Source organism: Lolium perenne, chromosome 2 (genome assembly GCF_019359855.2).
Source record: "Lolium perenne isolate Kyuss_39 chromosome 2, Kyuss_2.0, whole genome shotgun sequence".
Lineage (NCBI taxonomy): Eukaryota > Viridiplantae > Streptophyta > Magnoliopsida > Poales > Poaceae > Lolium > Lolium perenne.
Window position 1 is genome coordinate 156,805,019 of NC_067245.2, and position 22,952 is coordinate 156,827,970.

The following is a 22,952-nucleotide window of genomic DNA, read 5'->3' on the forward strand; positions in this document are numbered from 1 at the left end:
AGCTGCTGAGATTGAGATCAAGAAAGAGCACCAAGTGTTGATGGTCAACAAGACCACCAGTTTCAAGAAACAGGGCAAGTCTAAGGGAAAATTCAAGAAGGGTGGCAAGAAAGCTGTCACGCCTCCTATGAAACCTAAGAACGGCCCTAAGCCTGATGCTGAGTGCTATTACTGCAAGGAGAAGGGACACTGGAAGCGTAATTGCTCCAAGTATCTGGCTGATCTGAAGAGCGGCCTTGTCAAGAAAAAGAAAGAAGGTATATTTGATATACATGTTATAGATGTTTATCTCACTGGTTCTCGTTCTAGTACCTGGGTATTTGATACTGGTTCGGTTGCTCATATTTGTAACTCGAAACAGGAACTAAAGAATAAACGAAGACTACTGAAAGATGAAGTGACGATGCGCGTTGGAAACGGATCCAAAGTCGATGTGATCGCTGTCGGCACACTTCCTCTACATCTACCTTCGGGATTAGTTTTAAGCCTAAATAATTGTTATTTTGTACCCGCGTTGAGCATGAACATTATATCTGGATCTTGTTTAATGCAAGACGGTTATTCATTCAAGTCTGAGAATAATGGTTGTTCTATTTTTATGAATAATATCTTTTATGGTCGAGCACCTGAAAAGAATGGCTTATTTCTGTTAGATCTCGATAGTAGTGATACTCATATACATAACATTGATGCTAAGTGAATTAAATTGAATGATAATTCTACTTATATGTGGCACTGTCGTCTTGGTCATATTGGAGTGAAACGCATGAAGAAACTCCATACCGATGGATTACTTGAATCACTTGACTTTGAGTCACTTGATAGATGCGAAGCATGTCTAATGGGAAAAATGACTAAGACTCCATTTTATGGTATGATGGAGCGAGCTACTGACTTATTGGAAATCATACATACCGATGTGTGCGGACCAATGAGCGTAGCATCACGCGGTGGTTATCGTTATGTTCTAACCTTCACAGATGATCTGAGTAGATATGGGTATATCTATTTCAAGAAACATAAATCCGAAACTTTCGAGAAGTTTAAGGAATTCCAAAGTGAAGTAGAAAATCAACGTAACAAGAAGATTAAATTTCTACGATCTGATCGTGGAGGTGAATATCTGAGTTATGAGTTTGGCATGCATTTAAAGAAATGAGGAATACTTTCACAATTGACACCGCCGGGAACACCACAACGAAACGGTGTGTCCGAACGTCGTAATCGAACTCTCTTAGATATGGTTCGTTCTATGATGTCTCTTACTGATTTGCCGTTATCATTTTGGAGTTATGCATTAGAGACAGCCGCATTCACTTTAAATAGAGCACCATCAAAATCCGTAGAAACGACACCGTATGAATTATGGTTTAATAAGAAACCTAAGTATCGTTCTGAAAGTTTGGGGTTGCGAAGCCTATGTAAAGAAGTTACAACCGGACAAGCTAGAACCCAAAGCGGAGAAATGCGTCTTCATAGGATACCCTAAGGAAACTATAGGGTACACTTTCTATCACAAATCCGAAGGCAAAATCTTTGTTGCTAAGAATGGAACCTTTCTTGAGAAAGAATTTCTCACTAAAGAAGTGACTGGAAGAAAAGTAGAACTCGATGAGATTGATGAATCTATACTCGTTGATTAGAGTAGCGCAGATCGAAGTTGTACTGTACCGCCTACACCGGCAACGAGAGGAAGCTAATGATAATGATCATGAAACTTCGAACGAGGAAACTACTGAACCTCGCAGATCGACAAGGGAACGTGCCACTCCTGATTGGTATGATCCTTGTCTAAATGTCATGATTGTGGATAACAATGATGAGGACCCTGCGACGTATGAAGAAGCGATGATGAGCCCAGATTCCAACAAATGGCAAGAAGCCATGATATCCGAAATGGGATCCATGTATGATAACAAAGTATGGACTTTGGTAGACTTACCTGATAGCCGAAAGGCTGTCGAAAATAAATGGATCTTCAAGAGAAAAACAGATGCTGATGGTAATATTACTGTCTATAAAGCTCGACTTGTCGCAAAGGGTTTCCGAAAAATTCAAGGAGTTGACTACGATGAGACTTTCTCACCTGTAGCGAAGCTAAAATCTGTGAGGATTTTGTTAGCAATAGCTGCATTTTTCGATTATGAGATTTGGCAGATGGATGTCAAAACAGCGTTCCTTAATGGAGACATTGAGGAAGAGTTGTATATGGTACAACCCAAAGGTTTTGTCGATCCTAAAAATGCTGACAAAGTATGCAAACTTCAGCGATCAATCTATGGACTGAAGCAAGCATCAAGAAGTTGGAACCGACACTTTGATAAGGTGATCAAAGACTTCGGGTTTATACAGTGTCATGGAGAGGCCTGTATTTACAAGAAAGTGAGTGGGAGCTCTGTAGCATTCCTGATATTATATGTAGATGACATATTATTGATTGGGAATGATATAGAACTATTAAGCAGTGTAAAAGGTTATTTGAATAATAGTTTTTCAATGAAAGACCTTGGTGAAGCATCGTATATATTAGGCATCAAGATTTATAGAGATAGATCAAGACGCCTAATAGGGCTATCACAGAGTACATACCTGGACAAGATTCTAAAGAAGTTTAGAATGGACGAAAGCAAGAAAGGGTTCTTACCTATGTTACCAGGCAAGGTCTTGAGTAAGACTCAAGGACCGGCTACGGCAGAAGAAAGAGAAAGGATGAGTAATATCCCCTATGCCTCGGCAGTAGGATCTATCATGTATGACATGCTATGTACTAGACCGGATATAGTGCATGCTGTTAGTTTGACTAGCAGATATCAAAGTGATCCAGGAATGGAACACTGGACAGCGGTCAAGAATATCCTGAAGTACTTGAAAAGAACTAAGGATATGTTTCTTTGTTATGGAGGTGACCAAGAGCTCGTTGTAAATGGTTACACCGATGCAAGTTGGAACACTGATCCTGATGACTCTAAGTCACAGTCTGGGTACGTGTTTATATTGAATGGTGCTGCAGTAAGCTGGGCAAGCTCGAAGCAGTGCACGGTGGTGAAGTCTTCAACAGAATCAGAGTACATAGCGGCTTCAGAGGCTTCATCAGAAGCGGTATGGATGAAGAGGTTCATTGTAGAGCTCGGTGTGGTTCCTAGTGCATTGGACCCATTAATCATTTACTGTGATAACATGGGTGCCATCGCCAATGCACAAGAGCCAAGGTCACACAAGAGGCTGAAGCATATCAAGCTGCGTTACCACTCGATTCGCGAATACATCGAAGATGGAGAAGTAAAGATTTGCAAAGTACACACTGATCTGAATGTAGCAGATCCGTTGACTAAAGCTCTCCCTAGGGCAAAGCATGACCAACACCAGAATGCCATGGGTGTTAGGAATATTACAATGTAATCTAGATTATTGACTCTAGTGCAAGTGGGAGACTGAAGGAGATATGCCCAAGAGGCAATAATAAAGGTGGTTATTATATATCTTTATGTTTATGATAAATGTTTATATGTCATGCTATAATTGTATTAACCGAAACATTAGTACATGTGTGATATGTAAACAACAAAGAGTCCCTAGTATGCCTCTTAACTAGCTTGTTGATTAATGGATGATTAGTTTCATAATCATGAACATTGGATGTTATTAATAACAAAGTTATGTCATTATATGAATGATGTAATGGACACACCCAATTAAGCGTAGCATAAGATCACGTCATTAAGTTATTTGCTATAAGCTTTCGATACATAGTTACCTAGTCCTTATGACCATGAGATCATGTAAATCACTTATACCGGAAAGGTACTTTGATTACACCAAACGCCACTGCGTAAATGGGTGGTTATAAAGGTGGGATTAAGTATCCGGAAAGTATGAGTTGAGGCATATGGATCAACAAAGGATTTGTCCATCCCGATGACGGATAGATATACTCTGGGCCCTCTCGGTGGAATGTCGTCTAATGTCTTGCAAGCATATGAATGAGTTCATAAGAGACCACATACCACGGTACGAGTAAAGAGTACTTGTCAGGAGACGAGGTTGAACAAGGTATGAAGTGATACCGATGATCAAACCTCGGACAAGTAAAATATCGCGTGACAAAGGGAATTGGTATCGTATGTGAATGGTTCATTCGATCACTAAAGTCATCGTTGAATATGTGGGAGCCATTATGGATCTCCAGATCCCGCTATTGGTTATTGGTCGGAGTGAGTACTCAACCATGTCCGCATAGTTCGCGAACCGTAGGGTGACACACTTAAAGTTGGATGTTGAAATGGTAGAACTTGAATATGGAATGGAGTTCGAATATTTGTTCGGAGTCCCGGATGAGATCCCGGACATCACGAGGAGTTCCGGAATGGTCCGGAGAATAAGATTCATATATAGGAAGTCATTTTATGAGATTTAAAATGATCCGGAAGGTTCTATGGAAGGTTCTAGAAGGTTCTAGAAAAGTCCGGAAGAAACCACTATGGAAGGCGGAGTCCCAAAGGGACTCCACCTCCATGGCCGGCCAACCCTAGAGGGGGAGGAGTCCCAAGTGGACTCCCCCTATGGGGGCCGGCCACCCCTCCACATGGAAGGGGGGAATCCCACCCCAAGTGGGATTCCCACCTTGGGTAGGTTTCCCTATCACATGGAAGGTTTTGGGTTCGGGTCTTATTCGGAGACTTGTAGTCCAACACTTGGGGCTTCCACCTATATAATGAGGGACAAGGGGAGGGGCCGGCCACCCCAAGAACCACCAAGGTGGCCGCACCCCTTAGTGGCCGGCGCCCCCCTCTCCCCAAACCCTAGCCGCCCCGCTCCTCCACTTCCCGCATGCTTAGCGAAGCTCCGCCGGATTTCTCCACCACCACCGACACCACGCTGTTGTGCTGTCGGATTCAAGAGGAGCTACTACTTCCGCTGCCCGCTGGAACGGGGAGGTGGACGTCGTCTTCATCAACAACCGAACGTGTGATCGAGTACGGAGGTGCTACCCGTTCGTGGCGCCGTGATCAAGATCTTCTACGCGCTTTTCCAAGCGGCAAGTGAACGTCTACCACAGCAACAAGAGCATCATCTTGTAGGCTTTGGAATCTCTTCAAGGGTGAGACTCGATAATCCCCTCATTGCTACCATCTTCTAGATTGCATCTTGGCTTGGATTGCGTGTTCGCGGTAGGAAATTTTTTGTTTTCTATGCAACGTTATCCTACAAAAACAAGAGTAACTTCAAAACTTTCAGCATATATAGATGTGTTTTAGTAACATGAAAACTTCTACAACCATATTTTCCTCTCTCATAATAACTTTCAGTATCATCATGAATAAACACAACAATATTTTCCTCTCTCATAATAACTTTCAGTATCATCACGAATAAACACAACAATATAACGAGTACTTCTACAACCATATTTTCCTCTCTCATAATAACTTTCAGTATCATCATGAATAAACGCAACAATATAACTATCACATGAACATTCTTATCATAAGCCACATGCACAAAATAATTATTACTCCCCACATAAGCATAGTCATTATTATTAATTGTAGTGGGAGCAAATTCAACAAAATAACTATCATTATTATTCTCATCACCATAATCATCAAATATAGGAGGCATATTGTAATCATAATTATTTTTCTCCTCAATAGTAGGTGGACTGAAAATAACATAATCAGCATTGTAATCATCATATATTGGAGGCATAGTATCATCATAGCAAATTTCCTCCTCAAAAGCCGGGGAACTAAAAAATATCATTTTCATAAAAACTAGCTTCCCCAAGCTTAGAGTTTTCCATAGCATTAGCAATAATGGTGTTCAAAGAATTCATACTAATAACATTGCTACTAGCACGCAAGTAAAGTTTCATAGGTTTTTTAATTTTCTCTTCAAACACCTCATGTCCTAACTCAAGATAAATACTATAAAGCTCTCTAATTTTGTTGTTGTTTTCCATTAAGCCTAACTAGTTAAAATAAAAACAAGAAACAAAAAGATGTAATTGCAGAATCTAAAGGAAATAACTTCAAGCACTCACTCGCAACTAAAAGACTTAGTAGCCAGAGGATGTGAGTACCTTTTACCTTACCACCCCGACAACAGCGCCAGAAAAGAGCTTGATGTCTATGCACGCTTCTATTCTTGTCGACAGTGTTGGGCCTCCAAGTGTAGAAGTTTGTAGAACAGCAACAAGTTTCCCTTAATGAATCACCCAAGGTTTATCGAACTCAGGGAGGTAGAGGTCAAAGATATCCCTCTCAAGCAACCCTGCAATTACGATACAAGAAGTCTCTTGTGTCCCCAACACACCCAATACACTTGTTAGGTGTACAGGTGCACTAGTTCGGCGAAGAGATAGTGAAATAAAAGTGATATGGATAATTATGAGTGGTAATTGCAATCTGAAATAAAATAGAAGCATGCAAACATGTAGCAGAGCTGATTGTAACGGTGTTTCAATGCTTGGAAACAAGGCCTAGGGATCATACTTTCACTAGTGGACACTCTCAACAATGATACCATAATTGAATACATAGATATTATCACTTCACTATGTGTCATTGCCTATTCGACGGTACCTCGGAGGAGGGTTCCTCACGAGGGGGAGAAGAAGTAGGGGTCATAGGGCGGAGAGTCCTAGGGACGGTGGTACGCGATTTAGCCAGCTTCGGAACACCTGCACGATGACAGGGCCTACTGCTGCTTGTCTGGAATTATCTGGGCGCTTTCGCGTTGTTACAATGAGTTGTTGTTGTGCCTCTAGGGCTCCCAGGATCCGTCTTATAAAGGCGCATAGATCTAGGGTTTACACGGAGAGTCCTACCCAGAATGCAAGTTGCCTAACTACAGTACAATATCTTGCCGTGTACGTCAAGGATCCGCCTTCCCTTACACGTCGCACCAGATCCGGCTACCCCTAATGGGCCAGGCCGGATCCGACTTCCAGAGTTGGTCGGTGGATCCGGCTCCTTGTTCCTGGGCTGGACATCATCCATCTTGATCAACAGCCACTGGGCCGCCCGATGGGCCACATGCCACCATCACCGTCTATGGGCCACCCGGGCTTGCCGGATCTAGGCACTGTCGATGGTACACCATGAAGTATACCCACAACACTATGCTACTCTCAACCACTCCCTGGTTTGATAATAAACACAAATTCACTGCGTAGGGCTGCATAAGCATTCCTTAAAGCTCGCAGTCCCTTATATATGGACGCTCCACACTATCACCTTGAGCATACAAAGATGGTACTAACTAGACACCACAATTCATAAGTATTTCTGTAAATTAAGTTTAATAAACAAACACTGTGTGCACACTGTCACCTTCACATCGTTGGACAAGGTGTCCCCGGAGATCACATAATAAAAAAACACTTGGGTAGCACAATATTTGAAGAATAACATCTACTTATTCAACTTGATTACAAAGCTCATTATCACAGAAAGATCATACATGGAGAGTGTGGTGACCATGCATACCACTGCATGTTGTAGTATGCCAGTCGTTGATATAACATTCACGAAGTACCAATCCGCAAATATTACATCCCTCAAAGTAGTACAACAGAACATAGCTGGTCCATAACTCATTCATTTATTATTACAAACCATACATACATATCATCTCGGAGTTCCTCTTGGGTCCTAAGAGGAATACCCCTGGGTTCGAGGTGAACCCAACTTAACTTACAATATAATAGTCTCAGCAGGTCATACATCTTATTCTACACGAGCAGCCTAGTACTAAGTGTTCACACTGCTCGGTTACTACTTCTAGCAGATTAGTCTACGCTTGTTCTCCTCCGGAACCCTCCACGGTTCCGTAAATGATGAGGTAATCCACTCCTTCTACACCTCCGGAGAGGTCTGGCTCTTCATAGCAGATTTCTTCTGCTCCTTCCTGGTTGTCGGTGTCCTCCTCAAGATGATTCAGGCAATCTAAGCAGGGGATTTAAGAGTGGTATGAGTACGAGCGTACTCAACAAGTTCATTATAGAAAAGAGGTGTTTAATGCACTAGCTACGATATCAGACCAGAAAGTCTAATACCAATGCAGGTTTTGATAATCATTTCTTCAAGAGATTGCTTTTATTCAGAAGAACTATGTCCGTCAGTTTTCACCGGTTTACTAGAACTTCATGGAGTTCCTTTCCGGCAGTGTTCGCAGTTCCAAACCCGGAACAGGGAGTGGCAGGTCATGATTCATTACACTCTGCAGAGGTGTGTTGCTTTACCCATAAGAGATCTTAACCATGGTGCCAACCGGGCAGCTTTCCCGTCCACACTTGCTTTGGTGTGAGGCCCGGTATAAGGTCGTAGGAAATCATATTCCTCCGCTACCTCGCACACCCACCCTTTGTTGCAATCCCCGACCCTGGGTCCACGCCGGTGTACTTATACCAATTAAGGATGGCCCCCGACCACGACGACAGTTCTGGGCTAACTACCATAAACTCCTTCGCCGGTAGATGCAATCCATCATAGACCGCATTACCGTGGGGAATTAGAATGGGATCCCCACCCCACCGCTTGTCCCCTCGGGATCAACTGTCTACGGTAAGCGCATCCGTTGATGTACGAGAGGTGGAAATACAACTGACTACTCCGTCCCACTCCAGATCTTATGGTTAACACGAGTTTTACGGCACAAAAATCACTGGACGACATTTGTTGTTTAATCCTAGATGGATATAAACCCATTGCAATGGAACCTCCACCATGTCAACACATTCCATCGTTCCATTGCCAACCACATATTCATAGTTATGAAAGTAATACTTTTGCTTTTTCGTGCAAGAGTGATAAAATATAGTACTTTGCAAGTAATTTGGTAAAAATACTCAAATGACATGAGCAAGCGATGAACTTGCCTGAAGACTGCAAAGTGTTGCAGTTCGAAGGTGTGGACTGACCCTTGTCCTCAGTCGCTGAAAAATAGCATCATTGTCCGATAAGGGCAATGGTTAAAGAAGCAATTATGCATGATTTAGTTTTCAGGGTTTGTTTCCCCCCTTTTCGATGTCTTATCATTTCATGTAACAGGTAATTACTAAGAACAATTTAGGGATACTGTGTTTAGAGTAAAATACTATCTTGAAATATTTTCAAGGTGTTTTTAAAGTCCAAAGTTATTTTATCATTTAAAATATGGTGGGTTATTTTTAATGATTAAAATATTCATCAAATTATGACTTAATCTCTTTTGTCTCCAAAAATTCCTTTTCATATTTTATCATGGTAGAGAATTTTGTGCTGAGTGGTTTTCATATTTTTATTTATTTTTTAGAGCTATATTTATTTTATAAAAATTCTGGGAAGATTCAATTTAATTGGCATTTTTAAAAAGACAGAAATGCCCCTGGGCCCACCTGTCAGTGGAACCCAATGGGCCCCATTTAAAATGTCTCACAGGGCCTCAAATGTCCATCTAAGGCATATATAAATTATAATTATTCATTAGTTATATTTTTAATGAAATAGGGCCCCATTTAAAATGTCTCACGGGGCCTTAAATTTTGCCCGCCCGGCCCTGCCCAGACGCAAACGTACGCGCGGTTAAAATATATCCGCTTAGTAAACGGACAGTCGTGATCACTTTTGGACGTCCGAAATGCGTCGTCCCGTTAAAGATGGCTTACAATATATCATTCTTTCGTATGAGACGTAAGTACGTACATATATGTTGTACGTCCAAATTAACTGTCTCGCGCGCCTTGGATGGCCACGTCGCGGGCATGCGCCGCAGTAACTCACACACCCTGCAGACTGCGCACGCTACTGTAGAACTTGAGTTTTACTCGACGATAGATACACTGCTGTATTTCTAATTCTGACGTTCTAGCGGTTGCCGGTTGCCGGTTGCCGTTAGGCATTCGCGCTCCTAGTATACTCAGGGTGTGTTCGGTTCTATAACAAAAGAGAAAAGAAGATGGAATGGAATGGTTCCATTTCGAAGTCATGGAACCGGTTTTGATCCGTGTTTGGTTCGGAAAAATTGAGGAACGGTATGATTTCGTTTTCGGTTTGGTTGGGGAAATTGGGAGTGAAACAGAATAGCTATAATCATGCTTAAAATGCTAATAATTTGAGCTTAAACTTAATCTTCCACCTCAAAATTGTAATTAACCTTGGATTGTTTTGGCTCAAAATATTTGCACATATGCTAAAATCCAATAACAGAGGTGATCGCGCCGCTGCCCACGCGTGCTCGTGCCACCGCCTGCTTCGCGCCGACGTCAGCGCGCGTGCATGGCCGCCTCCTCTGCCGCGCATGCTTGGCCGCGCTGCCGCCGGCCGAGCTCCCGCGCGTGCCTGACCTTGCCGCCGCGTGTGCTCGCGCCGCCGCCTGCGCGCGTGACTCACCGCCTCCTCTGCCGCGCGGCCACCGGCCAAGCCTTCTTTGCATCGCTAAGCGGGTCAACGCCTCAAGGAGACGTGCCTATAGGTCAGCCCACCACGCTTGCATCATGTGCAATCTCCGATCTTGCCTTAGTTCTTATTGTTGCTTCCGCTGCTCGCCTTGGTTCCCCTCCAGCCGGCCACAACCACCTGCTCCCGCCTGCCGCGGCCGCCGGCTATCGCCGCCCCGCCCTGTTCGAGCCACGGCCACCACCGCCCCAACTTTCTCTCTAAATCCCACAATCTAAGGCACCGACCACCGCACCCCCACCCTAAACCCTAAGGTTTTCTTCCTCACACCTTCGCCGGCGACGTCGTCGCCAACCGTGCCATCCTTGTTTCCGGTGAGGTCCATTCCTCACCTAGCCAACGACGCCGTGGCGAGCCGCGTCGTCCCCACCGACGTCGAGCTCTTCGGTCGTTGGCTCTTCGCTCCTTCCTCTTCGGGTATGCGTCGACCCGCTAACTGATGCAATTGGTGTCAAATAGGAGTTGCTCATTTTCTTTTGCTCAACTTGGGACAAGTTTCTTACGCGCAACGCATGAGAAAACGACCCACACAGCACGTGCGTTGCGCATCGGCCCCCCTACACCTTACAGGGAGCACATATACGTCGCTAAGTGTGCGCCGGATAAACCACCGCACGCACAGCTCCCCCCGCGACCTCTCCCTAGTGGGCCGGCCCAGGTACTTCTCGATATTTCTTTTTTCTCCCTTTTTTAGTTGGAAGAACTTCAAATTTTAAAATTTCAGGGTTTTTAGCAAAAAACTTATTCATATTTGAAAATTGTTCAAACCAAAATGCTTAATAAAAATTAGCTCAAATTTATTTTGTTAAAAAAAATTGAATTTTTTTCTCCTCAAAACATTTTTTTTCAGAATTTCTTTTGTCTAGAAAAACAACGGTCTAACAAAAAATTGCTTCAAAATATTGTTCAATTTTTTTTGTTAGAATAAATTTCTTTAGAAATAAAAATATTCATATTTTAAAATTTTCAAAATTAAAGAATGTTGAAAAATATCATTCAGAAAAAGAAAAGGAAAAAAAGAAAAACGGAAAACCCAAGAAAACCTGGAAAGAACCAAAGAGAGAACCGCAAACAAGAAGAAAAACGAACACCTACCAAAACCTTTTGGAATGTTCATAACAACCGGAAGAATCTAAATAGTCATACTAAATGGACTGTGGCCCAGCTCGTCCCGTTAGGATGCGTGCTGTATTAACACACGCTAATGGGCGGCGAATAGCTTTTGCCCACCTTACAGGCACATGGACCGTGGAACGACGGGAGATGCCCAGAGAGGCAACTTGCATTTGCATGGCCCAATAACTTCATACCAATGCGTACCTTGTGGACAGGCTCGTCAAAAGGCAAACACTACTTGTTCTGTTTTTCTTTCTTTTCCCTTCTTGCTTTGCAACTACTAACTCTCTGTTCATCTCGTCGCAGACGCTGCAGAGACAGGAGCTCTTCTTTTTTTTTTTTTTTTTTTTTTTTTGAGACCCCTCGATCTGTGTTACAGCTGTATTTTTTGAGAATTCGGCAGGTGAGCTGCTCGATATATTAATAGAAGAGGCATCCGAATACAACGACAAGCGACGGCATCAACAACACGATCAAGCAGGTGGATGCCAAGCCACTGCTGAGAAGAGCTAGGCGACTACTCGCGAGGTGAGGAGATCTTCGCGCCAGCGCGGTCCCAAGCCGCGGCCTCGTCAGCAATCTTGGCGATGATAGACTCGACCGTCGAGGTAGACGCCCGGAAGGTACGGGCATTGCGCTCAAGCCAAATGTGCCAGAGGACAAGCATGGCCCAGGACCGCACCCGAGAAGCTTCGGCGTTAGGTAACCCCGTGGCCAGGCCGCCCATCCAGTCGACGACCCTGTGGTGCACGACCCAGGTGGCAGGGTCCAGGGTTGGCGCCGCCGCGAGCGTAGCAACCTTCTCCCAAATCGTGCGCGAAAGGGGGCACTCGACGAACAGGTGCGCGGTAGTCTCGAGATTGCGCATGCAAAGAGGGCAGAAGTAGCCATTTGGCCATTGCCGCGCCAGAAGTCTATCAGCCGTCATCAACCGATTCTGAGCGAGCAACCAAGCGAAGAGCCGACACCTGGGGGTAGCCCAGGGCTTCCAGATGAGCTGGACAAAGGGTGACTCCACCGCGCCCGCAAACTGGAGACGGTAAGCGGAGGAGGCCGAGTAGACACCGTCGCTCGAGAAGCGCCAAGTGAACTTGTCTCGCCTCCCCGGGGAGAGCTGCGCCAGCTCCAGCAGCGCTCTAAGGGCCACGAACGACTCCAAAAGAGGCGGAGAGACCCGCGCGCGCAGGTCCTGCACCCAGGTCCCATTACGCAGGGCATCACGCACGCAGCGATGTTTGCGACGCGAGAGGCCGTAGAGGGCTGGGGCCAAGGACCTAGGGGAAGCCCCGAAGAGCCAGGAGTCGTGCCAGAAGCTAGCGGCGGCACCATCCCCAATGTCCACGGAGGTAGCCATGGCAAACAACTGGCGGTCCGAGTCGTCGCAGGGGACCGGGAGGCTAACCCAGGGCCTCGCAGGCTGGGTGCGCTGGAACCACAACCAGCGGAGGCGAAGCGCGCGGCTGAAACGCTCAAGGTCGAGGACGCCCAGGCCACCAAGATCGCGTGGGCGGCAGACCCTAGCCCAGGCGACCTTGCACCGCCCGCCAGAGCAGGTGACGTCGGCGGCCCATAACCACGCACGTCGAATCTTGTCGACAGCCTTCACCAGCCACACCGGTGGGGCGAAGACCGAGAAGAGGTAGGTCGGCAGCGCCGAAAGAACAGCCTTGAGGAGCGCCAAGCGGCCGGCGTGCGAGAAAAGGCGAAGCTTCCATCGCGCCAGACGGCTCCCAAGCTTGTCGATGAGAGGCTGGAAGTCAATACGTCGCGGGCGGCGGAAACCGAGCGGCAGGCCCAGGTATCGGCAAGGGAAGGAGCCCAAAGCGGCTCCCAGCGGCGACGCAATGGCTGCAAGGTCAAGCCCCTGGCAGCGGATGCCGAAGACGGTGCTCTTGGCCAGATTCACATGGAGGCCAGAGGCAGCACCGAAGCGGAGGAGGATGGCGTGCACGTGCTCCATCTCAGCGCGCACCGGATTTAGGAAAACAGCGGCGTCATCCGTGTACAGGGAGCAGCGCAGCTTGGCCTTTGTGCCTCGCAGCGGGGAGAGGAGCCCAGCGCGAGTGGCAAGGTCGAAGAGGCGGTGCAGGGGCTCGATAGCGAGGATGAAGAGGAGGGGCGAGAGGGGGTCCCCCTGCCTTAGGCCGCGATGGTGGGGGAAGCGCGGCCCGACCTCGCCGTTAAGGATGACGCGGGAGGATGAGGTCGCGAGCATCATCGCAATCCAGTCGCACCAACGGGCGCTGAAGCCCCGCGCGCGCAGCATGTCCAAGAGGTACGTCCAAGACACGGAGTCGAAGGCGCGCGCGATGTCAAGCTTGAGGAAGACAAGGGGGAACCGGGCACGATGGAAGTGCCGGATGATCCCTTGCACGTAAAGGAAGTTGTCCTGGATTGACCGGCCGCGGATGAACGCGCTCTGCCCCTCGGCGATCAGCTCGCCGATGCGTTTGGCCAGCCGGATAGCCAGCACCTTCATGAAGAGCTTGGCCACTCCATGCATCAGACTAATGGGGCGGAAGTCTGCGAGCGAAGCGGGGTTGTCGACCTTCGGGATGAGGACGATGTGCGAGGAGTTGATGCATGAGAGGCTAGAACGATTCACGCTGTGTAGCTGCTGGAAGGCAAGCACAACGTCGGACTTAATGGTTTGCCAACACGCCTTGAAGAAAAGGGCGTTGAAACCGTCGGGTCCGGGGGCCTTGTCACTAGGCATCTCAAGGAGGGCAGCAAGGATCTCCTCCTCGGAGAAGACAGCATCGAGCGAGGCGAGGTCAGCAACAGGCAGCCCAAGCTCCGCCCAATTGAGCTCCTCCCGCCCCGCGTCCGCGGCGCTGAAGAGCGACGCGAAGTGAGAGTGGACAACCTGCTGCTTGTGGCGCTGCTCCGTGGCCGTGCCCCCGGCGTGATTGAGGGCATGGATGAAGTTTTTCCGGCGCCGCCCATTAGCCTTGAGGTGGAAGAATCGTGTGTTGGCATCTCCCGCCCGAAGCCAAGAGACACGAGAGCGCTGCCTCATCTTGATCCTTTCGATGACCGCCAACCCCAAAACACGGGATTTGAGCAGGCGCCGCAGCTCACGCTCATCCTCCTGCAAGGGGCGAGACTCCTGCGCGCAATCAAGCTGGAATATGATATCCTCAGCCATCAGCAGCTGGAGCTTGGTGTCCCCAACTCGAAGCTTGTGCCACCTCTTGAGGGCCTTGCCCACACGGTGCAGCTTGAAGGACAGGCGGCCCACGGCGTCCAAGGCAGGGGTGGGAGCGGCCCAAGAGGACGCCACCACGTCCCCGAAGCCATCGACATGAGGCCAGAAAGCCTCAAACCGAAACCGGGGGATACGTCGGACCAGCCCGTCGCTGGTGAGAAGCAAGGGGCAGTGGTCGGAGAGGGACGAGGAGAGGGGCTGCAGGCGCACGGCTGAGAAGGAAGCATCCCAAGCCGCGTCGCAAAAGGCGCGATCCAAGCGGACGAGGGTGGGCGAGGCCTGCTCGTTGCTCCACGTGAAGCGTCGGCCGGAGAGCTTAAGCTCCTTGAGCTCGGAGCCGTTGAGGGCGTCGCGGAACCGGCGCATCATTGCCCGGTTAAGATTGTTGTTGCTCTTGTCCCGCGCCTCATAGATGACATTGAAATCACCAACGAGCAACCAAGGGCCGGCGATGACGGATCGCAGCCTCACCAACTCCTGAAGGAAAAGGATCTTGTCGGAGTCATCGTTAGGGCCGTAGACCGTAGTAAGGGTCCAGGCGGCGCCGCCAAGGACGGGAGAGATCTTGGCCGTGATGGCAAAGCGCGAGACATGGACCTCATCGACCGCGAAGACACTAGAGTCCCACAGCAGCATGATGCCACCCCTGGTACCCGTGGCGAAAAGGTCCAAGGCCCCGTTAAGGCGCGGCCCCGCGATCTCGCGGCGCACCGAATCAGGAACGCAGGAAAGCTTGGTCTCCTGGAGGCAAGCCAAAGCGCAACGATGCTGCAGCAGCTTATGGCACACGGCGGCACGCCGTGCCGCATCGTTAAGCCCACGAACATTCCAGCTTAGCAGTGAGAAGCTAATCATTGGGACACGAAGGAACCCCGGTGAGCCAGCATGAAACACAGAACCACACAAGGATTACGATTACGAGACGAACGAAGACGGTACAAGCTGAGATAGGGTAAAGCCTGAGCTCCGTCAAGCTCCTAGGGACGCTGCTCGGCGAAGGCAGAACAAAGGGGCCCGAACAGGGGGCCGCGGCCAAGATTGGCGCGCACACATTGAAGGTTTCTAACATGGAAACTGACTAGCAGCGGGCGGCAGACACGAGGCGATCAGGCACCGACTTCCTCCGCGCCAAGGCACGCCTGCAGGTCCTCGTCCGGCAGCGCGATGGAGGCGTGAGAGCCGAGCCCGATAATGCGCGCCAGCTTGGTGACCGCCTTCCTCCCAAGCGGCGACTTGAAGCGGTCGACGTAGCGGCCGCGCACCTTCGGCGTGTGGTCCTGGACTCGGTCGATGAAGTCGAGCTGCTTGGCCAAGAGCGCCTGAGCGCGCTCCGCCGCCGTAAGGGAGCCCAGCCCGAGGGACTCGATACGGGCGCTACGCCTGGCCGGTGTGCCGGACAAGGGCGGCTGCACCGCGACAGCGTCGGCGGCAGCGACCGAGTGCGGCGCCCCCAGAACGGCCGGCTCCGGCCGCGAGAACAGCCCGTCGAGGAAGGAGGTGCCGCCTCCCAGCTCTAGGCACTGAAGCTGGCGAGCGACGTCGTCCACCAGAGGCAAGGGGTATCCCATAACCGTGGCAGGCGGAGGCGCAGCAGGGCCAAACGCACCCACAGCCTCAAAGAAGGCCTCATCGTCAGCGCGGCCCACGCCCACGTGGCCCAGGGTAAGCTGCAGCAGGCCATGCAGCGGAGGCGGGCTCACCATGCAGGAGGAGCGGGCGACAGGCACGGGCCAGGACCACCCGTCCGTGGCCACAGGCTCACCCAGCATCACGGGAGGGGGCAGAGCGAGCTCCATCAGCTCGCAGTCAGACCCGCTGTGGAGCAGCGGCCAGTCCACTGCAGCGTCAGCGATGGCAGGCATGCGGGAGGCTCCGTCCTCCAGCAGCATCGGGTCGACGTGAGTAAGGTCGGACCAGCAGCGGTCAGCATCGAAGTCAAATTGGCAAGCGGCCAAATCCTGCACAGGGCTCCCAAGAGAGACATGTGAGGGAGGCACGGGCTCACCCAGAAGCAGCCAAGGCTCAGCAGGTGGGGGCGGGACGACCAGCTCCGTGGAGAGCACGTGCTCATCCACAGCGCACGTAACAGGTGCCGACGGGGCCGACTCGGAGCCGCACGCCGGCGGGGAGTCGACGGCAGCCTCGTCGCGGCGGCGTCCGGCACCGCCACGCTGGCCACGAGCGCGGGGCGCGGGCGCTTGCACGCTGCCCTCCGGGCGTTGCAGCCGAGGAACGTGCCCCTGAAAGAGCGGCGGCCGCGCGGCCTCCTACCGGCACCGGCGTCGTCCGCGTCGTCGTCGCGCCTGCGAGGCTGCAGGCGCTCGTGCGCACCACCGCGCGGCCGGGGCGGCTGCGAGGCGCGGGTGTCCTCGACGCCAAGGGCCCACGAGTAACGGACAGGGGGCGGCACCACGCCGTTCGGCCCCGCACTCTCCTTGGAGGTGTCAAGATGGATGAGCACCGGGTAGGTGGCGCCTCCGCGCTCCGGCACCGGCGGCACGCCTTCCGCGCAGACGACACGGCCCGAGAGGTCGATCCGTTCAATGATGGAGAACGTGTTGGAGGTGGGGATGACGTCGGGGTTCCACGCCCAGCCCCAAGCAAAGCAAGCGGAGGTATTTACCCTCTCCACGCTCTGCTGCTCGAGGCGATCAACGATGACCTTGCCGGCGACCACCTGCTGGGCGGCGTCCACCGTCCACGACTGCTGCGGCAACCCCTCGATCGCGAGGCGGCAGTAGAAGCGCCAGGTGCGCTGGATGCCACGTGCGGTCGGCGACCACGGCTTGAGGGAGAGGGTGACGCCACGGCAAGGGAGGGAGCCCGCCTCCAAGGCGATGCGGCGGTGGTTCGGGACGTCGAAGCGGATGAGGAAGTCCTCCGGGGCGTGCTTGGTGACCACGACCTTAGCCCAGGGGATGCCGAGCTCGCGCTCCAGCGCGCGCGCAGCAGCGTCCGGCGAGACGTCGCGGCTCTCCGAGAGAGTCCCCACGAGGGCCGAGGTGGTGAGCGCCTTGACCATGTGCTCCATGGGAGGGGTGGCGACGACGAAGGAGTGGCTCTCGAACAAGCGCAGCGGGGCGGCGCCGCCGCGGGTGGCCATGGCAAAGGTGGGCGGGGCTGGCGTAGGTGGCGGGGGTGGTGGTGGAGCGCGGTGCGGCGCCTGGGCTGGCGGGGTGGCGGACGGAGGGGGAGAGGCACGGGCGCGCAGCTTTTCACGGCGGCGACGGCAGTGTCGCTCGGTGTGGCCGCAGCGGCGACAGAAGATGCAGCGGATGGGGTCACGGCAGCTCGAGGCGAAGTGCTTGGAGGAGAGGCAGCGGAAGCAGCATCCCCGCAGGTCCTTCTTAAAGGCGAGGGGTAGCGAGCTAGGCCGCGGCCCGGAGGCGCGGGCGCCATTACTGCCCCGGCCCGAAGCAGGTACGGGCAACTCCCTCCTCCGGTGCTTGGGGCGCGAAGTTTGCCAAACTCGGCCGTCCGCCGGGTCCTCGAGGCGGGTGGTAGGGGTGTGAATGCAGCGCGAGAGGGAGGGAGCGGTCTCCGAGGCCGGCTGACCCGCCGAGGCCGCCAGGAGCGCCAGCGAGGGCTGGCCGCGGACAGGCGAAACAGACCCCGCAGGGGAAGAATCGGACGGAGCGCCCCGCCCGCCCTCATGAAGCATGCCCTGCAGCGCGGCATCCAGGCCAATGAATGGCGTAGCGGGCAGCGCAGCGTAGCTGGAGGCGCTAGCTGGGCGCGCCGCAGGCGATTGAAGGAGGGGCAGAAGGGGATCCGCAGCAGCATCTTTCCCCCGATCCGAATCCGAGCACAGGGAGGGAGAGCCAGGCAGGGGGGAGGTGGCCGTTGGGCCCGGAGTGAGCACCAACGGGAGGGTGGTCGCCGGCGTCTGGAACGTCGTCGGCGAGGGGCTGGTGGGTGGGAGGGTGGAGAGGCGGGGCGGAGCTGCTGTTTCGCCCATGGAGAGGCGGGGCGGAGCTGCTGTTTTTTACAAGCTAAGAATGTGTTACAGCTGTAGTATCTGAACTTATGCACTAACTCAACACCACACTCACGCACACCACTAGTGCACAAGTTAGACTCTAGAACTATACACACACACATAATTTGGGTGTCTCTAGGAGCTAGTAGTTGTGGCACATATGTGTGGACGGGATTTTATTCTGGAGCAAAGCCCCGGTGAGACACCTGAAAATCGTCCCCTGCGGGGATCGATCCCAGGCGGGCTGGCTGGCCACTGCCATGCCAAGCCACTGCGCTGAGCCGCGCGAGAGACAGGAGCTCTTCGGTCATGTTCACACGCCACTCAGTCTTCAAAGGCTAGAGACGTGATAGGTAGAACATTCCAGCCGCGTCGATCAAACGGGGGTAGCACACACCTAAAACGGATAGAATAAGGGGCGGCCGTCGCAGGTTTATTGTTTCTGGAGACGCTCTGCCTACTAACGTCCTTCAAAAAACTTACACAAAATATAAAAAAGCAAGAAAAAATTAGAATTTCATTTGAATTTTCTTATATATTACAAATGTGAACAAAATTTTAAATATACTATCGCAGCGGGGAGTGACACATGAGAGCAACTCCATGCTGACATGGTTTTGCTCCACGTCATCCTTGACGACACTGCCGGTCCCCGCTACTTCATCGCCTCCTAAACCGAGGCTACTGCTCGCGCTGCCTCTAGTCCATGCGCCTCCGTCGTTGGCCTCACGCGCCGCACGTGTCGTCTCACTCTCTCTAGGCGGTGCCAACAGAGAGCGGAGCCTTCATAGTGTGTGGTCGTTCATGGAACTCACTAAGGCTTGCAACAACCTTGGATCCTGATCTGGGTCAGCGTAGTTGCGCATCACCGCCACTTGTTGCACATACTCCTGCTCCCCCGCGTACACCTACTACTCGGCGATGGTGCCGCGGTTACTAGAGGAGGGGGAGGCGGCGGCTAGAGGATCACAATGTCGCCTTCACAACAACTGCTTGCCTACCTCCTCATTCAGGACAACGAATGCCTAAGCGCATATGAGTGCGCGGCGTGGAGACCGACTAGCGCGAGGAGGATGAGAAGGACGCCATCCTCCTCTGAACCCACCCCTGAGGTGGCGGCAACAGAGGCAGCTGTCACTGAGTTTCCAGCATATGCCTCATTGGTGGTGAGGTTGCGCAGGGCGAGTTCGCCGCCACGCATCTTTGACGGTAGTTCGCCATTTTGTCCCTCTCTTGGTGGGTTGGGTTTCTACGCGAGTGAGGGAGGAGGTGGTCGTTGGTTTATGCGGTCGAGGAAGGAGGAGACAAAGTTTTTATCGCTGAAAGAGGTAGGTAGGCGAGCAGTCCATGCAATTACTCTGGCACGTGGGAAAACGATACGTCGCTGTGCCTTATTCCGGGCTCCGGCGGGCAAGGAAGGAGACGCGTTGATTGCTACTGCCCGAGGAACCAACGCCCATCTTAATTAAGGGTGACCGACCAACTTAGCTCACCTTAATTATAGTTGACTAGCATGTTATCTCGGTGGCAGGGTTGGCTCAACGGTTAGCAACCGCCTTGCCGCTTGTGTTTGGTATGCTCACAACACCCCTGGTTGAGGATGGCTTGGAGATGCTATACAGCCTATTGTGGACCGCAACGGGTATAAAATTAGTTTAGAGTGCGTGGCTAGACTCGTATTTCTATTTGACACTCCTAATAATTTTCTGTCCGCCGGGATGCTCTTATATACTATATTTATCTATAAAAAGATATCGCAAGTTTATGTAGATTGAGATGTGTAACTATACACTCATTCATTACTGTATAGATACATCCGTATCTAAATTAATCTTTAGCATCCTTTTATGAACGGATGGAGTAATATAATTTTAGTGGCACGTGTAGGGATTTTTATTGAAACAAGGCGCATATGCATCGTTCATCACGCAGCAAATGGGTGATTCTCATACATGAAGTGGACGCGTTCTTCTTTTGTGCGCCCGCGTTGGCGCCTTGCATTTGAAAAGTCATCAGGTCTGCCTATATCGAAGAGCGGACTCACCAGAGCAAGCACGACTTTGCAAGACAGCGCATCAATCCAGCACTTAAGCACTTGCAAGACTGCGCATCAATTACTTCAAAAAACAAAATAAATCCAGCACTTAACACTAGCCATAAATGAGAGTATCATAAATAGTATCATACATATCATGTGGCAAAAATCTGATGTGACCAATTAATAAGGTGATGCTCCTAACAAAATTTAATACTGTATCACGTAAAACTAAAAAACTTAATAACAAAATTTGCATTGAGATTTTGCAAAATATTAAATATAATAATATTATAATACTATAGTATGATACTATGCATTGTGGAGGTTATATCATAAACTGTTATCATACACATGATACTAGTTTATGATACTTTCTATTGTGACTAGTCCACGTTCGAAATGAAAGGCAGAAACCGAAGCGATCGATAATCACAGGACGGAGAATCCCAACGCCAAATCGATGTAAGAGATGCAGTAATTAATATTTATTGGAGACGCAGCAACGAATCAAGCAGATAAGTACAGAATCATGTCACGGTACAATACAACAAATGGAAGCATTGGCCACGGAGCGCAAGTAGGCGCGCCGGTGTCAATCCTCAAACCCAAAGCTCAATCTCAATTCGAATCACTACCGACTGACAAGAAGGAGACGCGGCGTGCCGGCCCGTCAATCAGATCACATGCCGGACACGGCGTAGACCGCGGCCACGATGAAGCCGGCGACGATGGCGACCGACCCCTGGAGCGACGCGCCGCCGCTCCCCACGTCTGCCGTCGGCGTCGTCTTGGACCCTGCAGCACGTATACGTCGGTCAGTGACACTTCAAATTTGCACAAGCGGCTGAGGCATATTGGATCAGTCTTGTTTGAATCGTTACCTGCTCCGGCGGAGGGCGAGGCTGGCGTCTTCCCCGCGGGGGACGTCGTGGGAGCAGTGCCGCAGTTGCTGAGCGGTGGCGTCTTGACGTTGCACTCGGCGGGCAGGCCGAGCGCGCGGGTCTTGTTGACGTTGTCGATGCCGAGGGCCGCGGGGTCGCTGCTGAGCGCCACGCAGAGGCACTCCGGCTTCGAGGTCACCACGGTGGCGAGCGCCGTGCAGCATGACTTGGGCGGCGCCGTCTCGTTCCCCGTGATGTAGTTCAGGCACGACGACATGGTGATCAGCGTCGACGTACACCCGCTAGACGACTGCGCCGACGCGCCGCCGACCAGGATCGCCGCGACGAGCGCCAAGGTCGCGGCCAGGACGGACACCGCCCTTGCTGCCATTTCCTGCTCTGCTTTCTTCGGCAACAACGTCAGGCAAGCTAGCTCCCTGTGAATTGTCTGCTGCTCTTCCTCTCTCCAGATGCTTGTGGTTTGTGGTTGATTTGTGTATTCTTGTGATCTGCGAAGGCTTTATAGGAGATGGTTTTTTGGTGGATGGAGGGAGGTAGCACCGTCGCAGCAGCCGGCAGGAGGAAAGACGCACGACTAGACGAGGGTGGTTTAGGTTTGGTGAGCTGAATTTTTCCTACCCTTGAAACTTGAAAAGGAAATTAGTTTCCGTGCAGGAGTTGCTAACGGTTCTGATTTCAGACCATCCACTTTCAGTCTGTGAGACCAGGTGGCGCCGTCTGATGTTTGGCGTGTTTGAAGAGATTATCAACGATATGATGCGCGTGACCCCAACATGTTTTTCCTATGAATGATCAACAAGTACAGCAGTAACAATCCGTGTGCAATGGGGAGGGAAATTTGGATCTTTGCTCTTAAATCGACAGGACAGAATTTTGCTTCTAGAAATTTACACTGCCATGCATGAGCCGTGAGGAGCAAGTGCTTTGAATTTTATAGGCTTTTGGAGCATCTAGGGAGAACGGAACACGTGTTCTTACCAAATTTTTGGGCATTCAGCAAGAAAAGGTCAAGAAAATGAAATGCCGTAGTCTCCTGACTGTGCAAAGCTTTTGCATGACCACACTTTCGGTTAGCCATGTGTTTTTATAATTTAGCAGACTACTACAGCTAAAGAAAGCAGAGGGCTGCTGCAAACCTAACGATGATTCATCATTCTAACTGTATGTTTCAGAGTGCTGGCGCATCTCTTTGTCTTCTGCTGGTCGTGTTTCCCTGTCTTCCTCGTCGGTCAAAAGTTTTTAAGGGGTGGTGGGTTAGTTGCTTTGGGGTGGT

The 22,952-nt window shown here is 50.9% G+C and overlaps 1 protein-coding gene across 1 annotated transcript; it reads right to left on the reverse strand.

Moving 5' to 3' along the window:
- Nucleotides 1-21,247: 21,247 nt before the first annotated feature.
- Nucleotides 21,248-22,286, reverse strand: LOC127321880 (non-specific lipid transfer protein GPI-anchored 15). Its single transcript, XM_051350838.2, has 2 exons — nucleotides 21,659-22,286; nucleotides 21,248-21,572 (listed from the first exon to the last, which is right to left on the reverse strand). Exons 1-2 carry the CDS (start codon nucleotides 22,047-22,049, stop codon nucleotides 21,457-21,459), a joined length of 507 nt encoding a protein of 168 aa, XP_051206798.1. The 5' UTR covers nucleotides 22,050-22,286; the 3' UTR covers nucleotides 21,248-21,456.
- Nucleotides 22,287-22,952: the final 666 nt, after the last annotated feature.